General features: G+C 41.9%; 2 protein-coding genes across 3 annotated transcripts in view; both read right to left on the minus strand.

Annotated features, from left to right (window-relative positions):
- Nucleotides 1–2,024, minus strand: part of LOC130360755 (interleukin-10 receptor subunit alpha-like) — a 41,770-nt gene extending 39,746 nt beyond the window's left edge. Inside the window, exon 1 of the mRNA XM_056563327.1 lies at nt 1,901–2,024. Within this exon, the coding sequence (XP_056419302.1) occupies nt 1,901–2,012 (112 nt within the window). The 5' untranslated portion in view covers nt 2,013–2,024. The remainder of the gene's footprint in view (nt 1–1,900) is intronic.
- A 5,973-nt stretch (nt 2,025–7,997) lies between these two features.
- Nucleotides 7,998–14,364, minus strand: part of IFNGR1 (interferon gamma receptor 1) — a 51,305-nt gene continuing 44,938 nt past the window's right edge. For both annotated transcript variants that reach the window (XM_056566647.1, XM_056566648.1), the window contains 2 exons: nt 11,687–11,811; nt 7,998–9,118 (listed from right to left, as the gene is read on the minus strand). In XM_056566647.1, the coding sequence (XP_056422622.1) occupies nt 8,723–9,118; nt 11,687–11,811 (521 nt within the window). In that variant the 3' untranslated portion in view covers nt 7,998–8,722. The remainder of the gene's footprint in view (nt 9,119–11,686; nt 11,812–14,364) is intronic.

Here is a 14,364-nt window from a genome sequence, read left to right on the forward strand (position 1 = left end):
CGCCGTCGCGGTGTATTGCCGTACGAGCAGGCACATGTAAAGACAGCATAGAGCGGGCCTTTACCAGCGGATCCGCAGCGTAAAATCCGCTGTAAATACGCTTGTGTGAACGTACCCTAATACTGTTTTTTCCTTAGATTTTTGGCACTACGGGCATAGTGCAACTCAGTACCTCGGTATAGGGCATACCATCAATTATAGTGTGTAGCCACCCAAACTCTCAGCTTTTCCATAATCTGATAAAGTAAAAGATATGTACTTAATAATGGCTATAGGGTGAGAACTGTAAATGTCTGCATATGAATTTATAACTAAGTAAGGTGGACTAAAGTAATATGTAGGTGTTTTACATGTAGGTAAACAAACACCTGGCCCATCAAATGGACACATAGAGCATTGTTTTCAAGTTAGAGGGAAAATCATGCAAATACACATTTGGCATATGCTTTTGTGTATTCGCATCACTCCCAGCACAGTAACATACTGTGTCCAGCCATTATCTTCCTCTTCCATGTTTTTAGATGGACATAAAAGAGTAAGGGACCCCAGACCAGGTGGTGCTGTGTGACCTCCTGCTTTGCCGTGGTGGCAGTAATGCTTGTCCAGTTCACCATTTTTGATTGAACACTGGTTGCCTAGAAGACCTATGTTACAGGTAGCAGGGTTGTAGCCCTCGTTATGTCCACTAGGTGAGGTAGGAGAGCCATGTATGCCTTGTTTTGGCAGCTACAGGACGGAGCATTATTCGTTTTTATTTTACACCATTCACAGTGGCATACATTTTTCAAAAATATTTGATAGATTCTTCATTTCACAATAAAGGGTAGATTTCTCAAAACCTGTCCAAAGGAAAAGTTGCTGAGTGCTTTTTCAAAAGTGAAAGAAGCGATCTGATTGGTTGCTATGGGCAACTCAGCATTTTTTCCTCTGGACAGGTTTTGAGAAATCTCCCCTCAAGAGAACATTTCATGGAAGGAAAAAAAAGTCTCTACATTCCAACAACCATAACTTCTTTTTGTGTCAGGTTTGCCATACGTGGACTTCTGCAAGATGTATTTTTTTGTTTTTAGTAGAATCCAGTTTGGGGTACATATACAGGTGAAACTCGAAAAATTTGAATATCATGCAAAAGTTTGTTTCTTTCAGTAATGCAACTTAAAAGGTGAAAAGAATATATAAGAAAGACACATTACATGCAAAGCAAGATGGTTCAAGCCGTGATTTGTCATAATTGTGCTGATTATGGCTTACAGCTCATGGAAACCCCAAAGCCCCCCTCCCCCCTATGATTTGGGGAGCATGGTCATCTGCTGATGTTGGTCCACTGTGCTTCATTAAAGGGGTACTCCACCCTAGACATCTTATCCCCAATCCAAAGGATCGGGGATAAGATGATATGTCTGATCGTGGGGGTCCCGTTGCTGGGGACCCCCACAATCTCTCCTACAGCCCCCCGAGTCATCACTGCACGGAGGTAAGTTTGCTCTGTGCGTGATGACTCACGATACATGGGCCGGAGTATCATGACGTCACGCTCCGCCCCTCAATGCAAGCCTATGGGAGGGGGTGTGGCGGCCACCACGCCCCCTCCCATAGACTTGCATTGAGGGGGCGTAGCGTGACATCATGAGGGGCCGGAGCCGTGGCGTCACTCTGTCCCCTGTATCAGCCCAGCAGCGGGACCCCCGTGATCACACATCTTTTCCTATACCCTTTGGATGGGGATAAGATGTCTAGGGCAGAGTACCCCTTTAAGTCCAGGGTCATCTGTCTACCAGGAGATTTAGGAGCACTTCATGCTTTCCTTTTAAGTAGCATTACTGAAATACAATGGATTTTTGCACCATATTTTAATTTTTCGAGTTTCCCCTGTAAATGATTGTCAAGGATTACTTTTTACCTATCCACAGAATAGGGGACCCACAGTGATCTCTGGAATGGGGCATTGGGTCTTTGTTATCAATAGACCAACAATTTGGGCATGCATTCCACTGTTCCATTGTGGTGACCATCGGGTGTTGAAGTATGTAGCAGGGTCTGGTGGTATTAACCCTAGGGGGCAAGCTGTTGTTAACCCCTTAGTGTTCGTGACGCCAGGATGAGGTTGTTTCGGTATAATAACCACCGACAACCAGCCCAGAAATGGTATGCAATAAAGGAATGTCCACGGCAAGGGTTTTGCAGCAACTGGAACTTTTACTTGCATTGAGGGGGCGGAGCGTGAAGTCACGAGGGGCCGGAGCCGTGGCATCAGGAAACAGTCTTTACAGTAATGCAGTTTTCACAGAGGCAACTGGGACCCAGGATACCTTGCAGGCTTGCTTGGACTTGTAGTTATGAGGATATTTATGCAGGCCACTGTGCTGCTAATATATTCCTTAGCTGAGTAGTAGTCACTGGATTTGTAGAGAGAATTGTAACTCACATTTTAGAAGTGGCTACTGTTCCTTACGCTTTGGCCTAGATGCAATTGTGTAGGAATTGATGCTGCTTTAATGTTCAGAATGAGAAGCAGGAACTAATAGAGTGCAGGAACAAGAGACAAGAGAACAGCTAACAGAGAATACAGCCCCTTATATACAAGGGGGCTGGACTAAAGCCCATTGGTTGCTAATGCCTGGGGTTCGTGTGCCCAAGGAACTCTGGGTATATCACATGACAGTAGTTCACATGATGGAAGGAAGGTCCTATACATTTTATTCAAACTGTACAACTTTATACATATAAACAATAGATACACATAATGGGGGACATGTATCATTATTTGTGTATGGTAGAAGCAGTTTACCCCTTTTCCCGAATTCTAAATTATGAGCAGAAGCGCTAAATTTATCAATCAAGCGCACTGAGCTTCATAAAATTCATAAATTGCGGGTAAGTATAGTAATCTCCTCAATCCACTCTTTGGAAAATAGAATCGATGATTTAGAGCATCTTGCTACGTTAAGTCCAAGATAGCTTATATTTGCGCAAAAAAACTGCTCTTGCGGCAAAATTTTTGGTGTAAAGGAAAAGTACGCAGTTAATAAATCCATGCATACTATAGATATTACTCCAAGGTATCCCGATTCGGCCACATCTGGAGGACATGCTCTACCAAAACTTGCACAAAAATGCGAAAAAAAAGGGATTGCGCAAAATTTTGCGCAAAAAAACACACACAAAACAGGGGTTAAATCTTTGGTACATGTCACCCAATGAATATACATTGCATTGACATGAGACAACAAGGGGGGAGGCCTGCAGGAGAGCCCAATAGACCTAAGGGTCTCTTCCTGAGGGGACTTAAGGATGGTACAGGACACCACACCATTTATTCTCTATGGGTGATCCCGAAGGTTATACCCCATTTTTGGCAGTTGGTTGACCATCAGTTGACTAGTGGGGGGTCCAACTCCCTGCACTTCCACTGATCAGTTGTTTGAAGGAGCCATTGAACCTAACCATAATCACATTAAGTAAAACATGTACTTAACAATGGCTATAGGGTGAGATCTGTAAATGTTTGCATATGAATACAGAATATTTTACTGTTGTACAGTAGACTGAGCTAATATATAGGTATTTTACATGTCAGGTAAACCGACACCTGGTTTATCTAATGGACAAAGAGCATGGTGCTCACACTGCAGTTTCTTCACTGTTTACAGCTGTACTATCTTTAGTGGTGGTGCAAGGAAGTGCAATGTTGCCCTATTCACTTGAATGGGACAACAATACAGTGCCCTGCACTGCTGCTACTTATAGCAGGGCAATGCAAGGAGTAGCAATAAACCGTAAAGGGGCTGCAGTGCAAGTATCACTACCCCTTTAAACCCTTAAGGTCGTTTTTTCCTCAGCACCTTCTAAAAATCATAACGCTTTCAATTTTGCACCTACAGACACATATGAGGGCTTATTTTTTGCGCTACCAATTGTACTTTTTAATGACATCCATCATTTCACCACAAAATTTACAGTGAAACCAGAAAAAGAAAATTGTGGGTCAAAACTGGAAAACAAAACACCAATTTGTAACTTTTGGGGTCTTCAGTTTTATGCAATACACTTTTCTGTAAAAATGACTCAGTCTTTATTCTGTAGGTCCATACGGTTACAAGGATACCTCATTTATATAGGTTTTATTTTATTTTACTACTTTAAAAAAATTACTACATGCACCAAAATTAGTATGTGTAAAATTGTCATGTTCTGACCCCTATAGCTTTTTTATTTTTCTGTATACAGGGATGTGTGAGGGCCCATTTTTTGCACCATGATGTGAAGTTTTTATTGGAACCATTTTTGTTTTGATGGGACTTTTTGATCGCTTTTTACAATTTTTTTAGGGTATACAAAGTGACCAAAACTACGCAATTTTGGACTTTTTTGAATATTTTTACGTGTACGCCATTGATCGTGTGGTTCAATTCATATTATATTTTTATAGTTCGGACATTTCCGCACGCGGCAATACCACATATGTTTATTTTTATTTACATAAATATGTAAAGTGTAAGTACATATCAGCCCGATCTGCAATGTCCGGTATTAGCCGCGGGTCCTGGCTGCTGATAGCAACCGGACCTTCCGGGTATGAAGCGCACTCAGCTTCTGAGCGCGCTTCACATAACAGAAGCTGGCCACAAGCGTAAATATACGCTAGTGGTCGTTAAGGACCACAGGTTTTTTCAATTTTGTACTTTCGTATTTTCCACCTCACCTTCTAAAAATCAGAACGCTTTCAATTTTGCACCTACAGACCCATATGAGGGCTTGTAATGACATCAATAATTTTACCCAAAAATGTATGGCGAAACCAGGAAAAAATTTGTGGGGCAAAATTGGAAAAAAAACGCTATTTTGCCACTTTTCGGAGCTTCTGATTCTACGTGGTATTTATTCTGTAGGTCCATCATTAACAATGATACCCAATTTATGTAGGTTTTATTTAATTATATTTAATTTATTTAATTATAACTACATGCACCAAAATTTTTATGTTTAAAATTGTCATCTTCTTACCCCTATAACTTTATTTTTCTGTATACAGGGAAGTATGAGGGCTCATTTTTTGTGCCATTATCTGAAGTTTTTATTGGTACCATAATTGTGGGACTTTTTAATCGCTTTTTATGAATTATTTTTTTTTTTTTTTTTTTTAGGGTATACGTGGGTTTTAGGGTATACGTGTACACCATGGACTGTGCGGTTTAATTATCATTATATTTTTATAGTTCGGACATTTACACACGTGGCGATACCACATATGTTCATTTTTATATATATATATATTTTTTTTTTTTATGGGAAAAGGTGGGTAATTCAAACTTTTATTCAGGAAGGGGTTAAATCACATTTATACACTTTTCTTTAGCCCCCATAGGGGACTATTACATGCAATCCTTGGATCTGTGCTCGATTGCTCCAGCCTGGATCTCAATGGAACGACGATCGTACAGCAAGGAGCACGGTAAGGCGCCTTCCGCTGTCCTCTCAGCTGTTCGGGATGCCGCGATTTCACCGCGGCGGTCCCGAACAGCTCCGCTGAGCTAACCGGCAGTATTTTCTCCCGGCTTAGATGCCACGATCAACTTTGATCGCTGCGTTTAAAGGGTTCATACCAGACATCAGCCCGTTCTGCGATGTCCAGTATTAGCCGCGGGTCCTTGTTGCTCATAGCAACCGGGAACCAGCAGGTATGAAGCGCACTCAGCTCCTGAGCGCGTTTCACATAACGGGAGCCGGTCACGGACATAAAGATATGTCCGTGGCCGTTAAGGGATTAAACAGCTCATCGGTTGGGTGACGGAGTCAAACTATTTCTAGTCTATTATTAATGGCTTACTATAACTCTTTTAACCCCCTTTTATATAACTCCTTTTACATGTACGTCCTTTGCCCTCTCCTGCTGTAGACCCAGTGGGTCCCAACTGCTATCAGCAGCAAGGACCCACACTTAGTGGCGAATATCACTGATGTCTGGAATTAACCCTTTAGACACCACAGTTGATTGTGGTGTCTAACTGCAGGAAATATCTTTGCCGGTTAGCTCAGGGTGCTCATTGGCGCCACTGCTATGAAGTCACTGAGTCCCAGTCAGCTTAGAGGATGGAAGGAGGTCTCCTACCTGGCTTTGTCCCATCTGATTGGTGCTCCATCTGCAGGAAGCCATGGCAGGTTGCACTAATGGAGTGCCGATAATGATCAATGCTTTGCTATGGCACAGCATTGTGCAGTATAAGCAATGGAAAGATTGCACGTAATAGTCCCCTATGTGGGCTAAAAAAGTGTAAAAAAAAAAAAAAAAAAAGTGAAAAAAACCCTCTCTAATAAAAGTTAGAATCACTCCCTCTTTTCCATTTTTTTAAATAAAATGAACACGAAAAACCATTTTAGCATAGCCGCGTGCGTAAATGTCTGAACAATTAAAATATAAAAAGTTAGTATAACCTTACGGTCAATGGCGTATGCGTAAAAAATACCAAAGTCCAAAACTGTATATTTTTGGTCACTTCAAATACCAAAACGTCCATCAAAACAAAAATGGTACTGATAAAAACTACAGATCACAGCTCAAATAATGGACATGGAAAAATAAGAGTTATATGGGTTTGAAGAGGACAATTGTAAGCATACTAACTTTCATACAAAAAGTTATTCTTTAAAAAGGAGTAAAAAAAAAAAATACATTTTTTTTGTTTCATCATAGATTTGGTGGTAGAATGAGTACAACTGAAAGTGTTATGAATAGAAGGAAAAAAAATCAAAGTCCAAAAATGAAAAATCCCTGTGTCCGGAGTACCTGTCATTTTGAAAAACTTTTGACATGTCCTAGTGACATGTCAAAAGTTTTGATTGGCGGGGGGTCCGACTGTTTACACTTCCACCGATCAGAAGAATGAGCAAGAAGAAATCTGTGCTGCAGTGCGCTTCTCCCCCTGCTCTCTGACATGCTCTGTAGACAGGGAGAGAACGCGTTGTGTTCTCCTGGCTTTCTCTCCTGATTGGTGGAGGTCTGAATACTCTGCCAATGTCGCTAAGGCATGTCAAAAGTTTTTCCAAATGACTTTGGCCATTTAAGGGTTTAAAGACACAAGACAGTAACTGATGTAATTTAATTATTTCACATTAGTTTCATTTATAAAAAAACAAATTGACAGAAACTGTCAGAAACTGTTTATTATTGGTTGTCATCTCAAAAGCTATACATAGGGTATACACAGTTAGTGGCACTGCTGCTTATTGTATTAGTCAAGGTGATTATGTCCTCCTTACAGTATATCTGAAACTAAATCTTTCTAAAACTGAACTTCTTGTGTTTTCTCCCTCAACTGATATACCTAAACCTGACAAATCCATCTGTGTGTGGTGCTATAATAACTCCCAGGCAGCATGCTCACTGTCTTGGAGTTATAATAGACTCTGATCTGTCTTTTCTGCTTGTTTCTCACTATTGAAACCGCTAAAACTCATTATTATGTGATCTCAGGAGTGCCCTGTGTGGGCTCTACAACAAACCAGTAAAAGTAAGCCCAGACATGGCAGACCATTCCGCCACAGCATAATGTGCATGTGATTGAGGCAGATTCTGCTGTGGTTTTTGCTACAGATACAGAACACATTTCCTCGAAGGAACAAAATGCGGTGAAAATCCACAGCAACAGAATAAGCATGCTGTAGATAGATCTACATATTCGCACCAAGTTTTCCGTTAATGGATGGCTATTTAAAAACTCCATTAATATGTCTTCTGTAACCTGCTGCAGATTTCAAATGATAATGGAAGTTTTCTTTTAAATTAATAATGTCTTAAAGGGGTAATCTGAAGTTCTTATCCCCTAGTGTATGATCGTGGGAATCCCGTCCAGCCCCCCCCCCCCCCCCTCTCTCCTTCCTGGTGCCCTGACTCCCCCTACATGCCGAGAGGAGATAAGAACACCAGTACCAGAGTACCCCTTTAGGCTTAGACAGCATCAAACTAGTCGAGACAAGCTGGGCCAAATTTAGGCTGTGTGAAAAATGTTGTACATCTTATGAGCCATGTTAAACATGTGTGGGGTTCAAGTCTATTCAAGTGTAGAAGTATCTAAAACACATATTAAACAAATATGGCTTTGTATACTTGTTATGTGGCTTTTTTTTTTTTTTTTACATAATCTAGTGCATTTGCTTAATAAATCTCCTCCATAATTTACATATATACATATAAGTAAAAAAAAATAAAAATAAAAAAAGGATAAGTGATATAACTTTAGAAGTTAATACACAGGTTAAGCAGACAAATAGATCAAACTTATCTATTTAAAAAAAAGTAGATTGAGAAATGAATCGCAGTCAGTTGAAAGCTGCAAAAAAAACATAAAAAAAAGACAAAACTGTATATTTACAAGGCTGTAAGTGCTCCTCCATCTATCATGCATCGCCTGAACAGTCCTTGGAGATAGATGTATCAGTATTTTAGGGTCAAACATATCTGTACACTGATGAAGATAATAACAAAAGGCATGAGCAACCGCAGTAAACATTTTCCTAGGCGCACTCTTTATCATCTCCATATTCTGCAATGCTTTATAACAGAATAACTGTCTCATTGTATGCTTCGAGCAGTTCTTCTCCCACTTGTAAGCTATTGCAGCTTATGTATGTAAGCACTCCAAGCTCCAGAATGAGGTTCATTTAAGGCATGTGCAGCGTTCCAGGCCTTCACATTCAGCCTGATGAAGCCCACACCTCCTGTAGTTTATAAAGGACAATGTGGCTTGTCATATCCAAAGGAGTTTGTTATTGGTTTAATGTCTTGGACGGGCTCCTGCTCAGTAATGCCATTCTCCTTTATACATACAAAGCTAGAATCCCCATTTTCAGTGTGATAATAGTTGTTGGTGCTGCTGTTACTTGATTCTTCTATTCCATTCTGGTCGTCTTGTGCTTTCTGTTCAGCTTCCCCTGCAGAGCTTTGGTATCCCTGATCAATGCTCACTCTGATGTCTGAATCATCAGCCCCATTCAGGTCCTTATCTGCCTCCTCAGGGGTCATTTTATCTCCAGGCGAGTCAGGGGAAGATACAGAGACTTTATCATACTTGGTCACTTGGTCAGATGGCAAATGTGCAGTCACAGCTTTTGCCATGGTGTTCTGTAAAGTGGAAAAAGCATTAAGAAAATTCATTTAAGTTTAGAACACAGCAGAACACACAGATACCGCACACAACTAGAAACCCAAAACAAATTATCAGGGCCTCCATGTTAATTCAAACTTAAAGGGGTACTCTGCCCCTAGACATCTTATCGCGGGGGTCCCATTTATCACGTCGGGTGCCGTGCCCCCTCAATGCAAGTCTATGGGTCACAGCCGTCACGCCCTCCCAGAGACTTGCATTGAGGGGCATGGCCGTGATGTTACGAGCCTCCGCCCCGCATCACCAGTCATCCGGCACAGAGCGAAGTTTGCTCCGTGCACCAGAGGTCTGGGGTGCTGCAGCAGAGATCGCAGGGGTCCCCATCGGCAGGACCCCCGTGATCAGACATCTTATCCCCCTAATCTTTTGGATAGGGAATAAGATGTCTAGGGGTGGAGTTCCCTTTAAGAGTATTTTCTCTTTCAGGCAGATGAGAAGATGTAACCAAGACCAGTTCTTTCCACATGTTTAAGTTGCAAACTAAGAAATCTTTAAAAGGGTAAGTCTCGCCTTCTTAGAAAAGCCTCTCCCCCTTATTGCAAAACTACAATTACCAGCATGTCCAGACAGCCAGCGGCTGTCTAGGCATGCTGGGAGTTGTAGTTTTCCAACATCTGGAAGTCCAGTTTTAAGACCCATTCAGCCTGAGAAGTTAAACAGATGTGCAAATTAGGCTTTGGAGACACTGGGAGTTCCTTTTGGTCCTCATTCATGGGGGTAGAGGAGGTCACCAGCACACAGAGGGGAGAGACTAATCGGTAAAGGGGCCAAACTGTTCTGGACTCTAGCAGCAGAGGGGAACACTAAGTGGTCTTTAAAGCTTAATTTCCATGTGTTTGTCTGATATCTCAGCACTGGAAGGGTCAAAACCCCAACACATCCCTGCCCTTACTTTATACCACAATAACCTGCTGACAGAGCCACTTTACATTCTGCATAACCATTGCTTTCATCGTATAACACCAGCACATGAAAGCCATTTACCCACTCTTTAAAAGGTATAGGGGGGCTGTTAATGTACTGACAGATTCTCTTTATGCATACATCCTAGTGATCTCCTGCTCTGCATGACACACTGTAGATCAGCGGCGAGACCCGACTGTTAATCACAGGCAGGATCCCGCCGCAGTTGTGGAAACCAAGATCGCATTGGTCTCAGCAGCATTAACCCCATAGATGCCACAGTCAATACTGACCACCGCATCCATAGGATCGCGGGGTTTCGATGGTTGTCATTGCAGTAGGAGGCCAGTTGATGGCCTCCTGTCTACCAAGTATGGAAGCCTGTGAGTTCAGACCTTAGGCTGGATCTCACAGGCTGAGTGTCATTGTAATACTGAATGTTATGCTGTGCTGCAGTACAGACGCACTGGCAGCAGGCAGAGGTCGGGACAGGCTGACAAATCGCTTTGCTTAAACTCACACTTAACTGGCTGGCTTATCTACAGTTAAAACTGCAAATCAGCAAACAGCACTTGCTCTCTCCAACTATCAGAGGCAAAAATGGAGGATGCTGCAGAAGATGGAGCCGGGCAATGTCACAAAAGCTGCGATTGGTCAGTCAGCACTGACCGACCAATTACAGCAATCTCCAGGGCGGAACCACTCTGGTCCCCCTAGCTACTACAGTAAATGTCACAGTGAGGCACCATGCACCTCGGATGTCACAGGGCAGATTACAGCATAACTATTTTCATTTTTTGCATTACAAGGTGTACTTTTTTATTGGTACAATTGTGATACATTTTTGAAGGCAAGGTGACCAAAATTAGCAATTCTTGCACTTATTTTTTACGGCGTTCATGTGTAATAAACTTTTATAAATTTACAAATCGTTATGAATTACCTATTACTTTTTATTTGTGATAATATATAGGGTTTACTGTGAAAGGGGAATCTAAAAAAATGTATTTTACACTTTAATTATTGGGGAAAAAAATTATTAAAGCAATTTTTTGTCTCCTTAGGGGAATTCATCAGACGGCAAGTATAGTATAATTAAGTACAACTGTGCTGCTGTATACTATAGCTGTCAGTACTGCATTGACAGTTTGCTTGTGATTGGGCATCACAGACTTCCATACCTAACAGACTCTGAGGCTATTATCTGGCCTCCGGCTACCATCGGCACCCCATGATTGTATTTTGGGGTCGCCGATGGGTGACAAGGGGAGCTCTTTCTCCTGTCAATCCTATAGATGCCGCAGTCAGTACTATGTTGCTGGCACCAATTCATGGCCCCGTTTTCCAAACACCCGGGATAGTAAGGATTATGGGAAAGCATTGGTCCTGGGGTGGAAAGGGGGTAAAAGTGTACCTGTGGCCACACCCAAACATATAGAGTTGTTAACACCACGTGACAGCTTATGGTGCCCTAAGCGTAGTGCTGGTAATAGTTTAGTGTTCCTTTAGTGAGCAAGGTTTAGGAGCGTCTCTTATTTATTAGGGCACTTTACATATGCTCTGCTATTAGGGTTCTGTCTTACATACCATCAGCACACAATCATGCAAACTTATCAACTTACCAATGACAGCGGGAGCAAGGATGTGGATTCTAATTTTCTTTTTATAATAAAGAAACATAAAGCAAGTAGAATGATCCCCACAATTACAATAGGCAGAATTATGGCCAAAAATCTGTTAGATATACCTGAAAGAAAGAAAAAGAAAAATCTTTAAAAGAGAACCTGTCACCAAACTAAACTTTTAATATATTGTTGCTTATATAATTATAAGATATTTTGCTATTTACTTGCTGATAAAATTCTCAACTTTTCTATGTTTTTAATAAGACTGAAAAAACGGCCACTAGGTGGCTCTGTTCTGTATCCTGCCACAAGTCAAACAGTTAGTTTGGTCTCCTCCCGGCCTGGCAGGAGACCAAACTCAGGAAATGTGTGCGGATCATGGAGAGGAACAGCTCTCGCAGGCTTCAGTGACGTTGCGCCTGCTGGGGAACGCGCACTTTCTCCTGCCGGGAGCTCACACAATGTGAGTAAGGGGAAAGGTACGATACAGAGCTTTTTAAAGGGCAGGAGGGGTGTTAGGAGTAGTTAGTGAAAATAATCTGAGTTAGTTTAGAAAATGTGGTTTGATGACAGGTACTTTTTAAGGCACTGAGCTTGATGTCTATAACCAAGCAATTTTTTAGAAGTCAATTTCACATATTTACATATGTTTCTAAGCTGTGCACACACTATATGATGCCTGTGCATCATGTAGGCAGAATGTCTTGACATAAAGAGATAAAAATCTGTACATGCTTTTTAAATAAATAAATGAATGAATAAATGTTAATGCAACTTGTATTCTAGATGAATTGCTATATAGTCATGGCAAAAGGTTTTGAGACTGACACATTTTGGTTATCATAAAGTTTACTACTACTGTATTTTTAGATATTTTTTTGTCAGATGTTGTTGTCTGAAGTAGAAACATAAGCATTTCAGCTTCTGGACCAAACCCTAACTGTTAAAAAACCATTTTGACTCAAGTTCTCAATGTGACAGATTTGGGTAGGTTCCTGGTCATGAACCCACAATTCAATGTTTTGTTCAGAGAATCAATAAGTTATCACTTTTGCCTAGTACAGTGTTTCCCAGTGTGCCTCCAGCTGTTGCAAAACTACAACTCCCACCATGCCCGGACAGCCTTAGGCTGTCCGGGCATGGTGGGAGTTGTAGTTTTTAGGGGTGTGAATCGCCAAGAATTTGGCGATACGATTTGAATCGCGATACCAGTGTGGCGATTCGATATATCGCGATACCGTCTAGGTGACGATACATTGCGATATATCCCGATTCTGTATAAAAAACAATGTCTTTTACACTTTTATTAAAACTTTTTTTTTTTTATATACACTTTATTAGACTTTTAGGAATCATCAGATTCCTGAGACAGATGAATAGAGTTCTATTGAACTCCATTGATCTGCGATCCATTGACATAGCCTGGTCCAGCCAGGCTCTATCAATGACAGAGCCACGGAGAGCAGAGAAGCAGAGGTAAGCTGTGCGGCTACCTCCACAGTGGATCGCCCGCTCGCAAGCGCGCTGCGGGGGGGGGGGGGGGTTGATCCACCCCACTAGCCCACCAGGGAGCATCTAAAGGTTTAATAGCCAGCCGCGGCGATCGCTGAATGCTGGCTATTAGCGGCGGCCCTCCGCTACTGAGAACAGCCGGGGGCTGCAGAGTATGGACCGGACAGGAGTCCGGAGCCCGCTCCATACACATTGCAGAGCACCGGATGCTGGATATTAGTGGCGGTGATGCATCAGCGGCCCCCGGCTACTGAAATCAGCCGGGGGTCGCAGAGTACGGAGCGGGCCCGAGTCGGAGCCCTCTCCGTACACCCAGAGCTTCGCCGCGTCAGATCCGGCCTGCCCGGCTCCACAAATGTGGAACTTGTATCTCCTGATGCCCGGGACATGCTGTTCCGGGCAGCAGGAGATACAAATTTCACATCCCTAAAAGGATCGATTCAAAAATATTTTGAATCGATTCAGTATCGCCAAGTGAAAAATCGCGATAATCGCGCAAATCGATTTTTTCTTACATCCCTAGTAGTTTTGCAACAGCTGGAGGCACACTGGATGGGAAACCCTGGCCTAGTGACATGGTGCTCCAACATGCCGGAAAAAGCATTTTTCATCACCAAATTTCTCATTGATCATTGGAAAAATAGATACCATTCTTTATTCTTCTTAGCAGTCTTCATCATTTTAATACAAAGATTGAATATTTAGAAGTTGTCAATAAAAGTTTAAAAACCTATGAAATGCTTAGAATTGTGCTATAGTATACTAAAGAAACATGCTAAAAGATCTGACTAAGAGATCTAAAAAAGCAGCAAACTTTGTAAAAAAAAACTACATTTGTTTCAGTCTTAAAATCTTTGGCTACAACACTAGGGGGCTGTGCTTACAAGTCCTGACAAACAATACAGAAGGGCAGCCAAGCTTTGAAATAAGCACAGTACAGTATATTGTATCAGTACATTCATGCCATATGATATATGACTTCAGCCATCGCATTTCCATAGCCAGGCTCCTGACTTGTAGATGACAGTGGTGACCAAATCTGCTCTTAAAGGGGTACTCCGCTGCTCAGCGTTTGGAACAAACTGGCTCCAGCGCTCTGAACAGTTTGCTCCAAACGCTGAGCAGCGGAGTACCCCTTTAATGATCTCCCAACACTCCACATT

This window comes from Hyla sarda, chromosome 3 (assembly GCF_029499605.1).
Source record: "Hyla sarda isolate aHylSar1 chromosome 3, aHylSar1.hap1, whole genome shotgun sequence".
NCBI lineage: Eukaryota > Metazoa > Chordata > Amphibia > Anura > Hylidae > Hyla > Hyla sarda.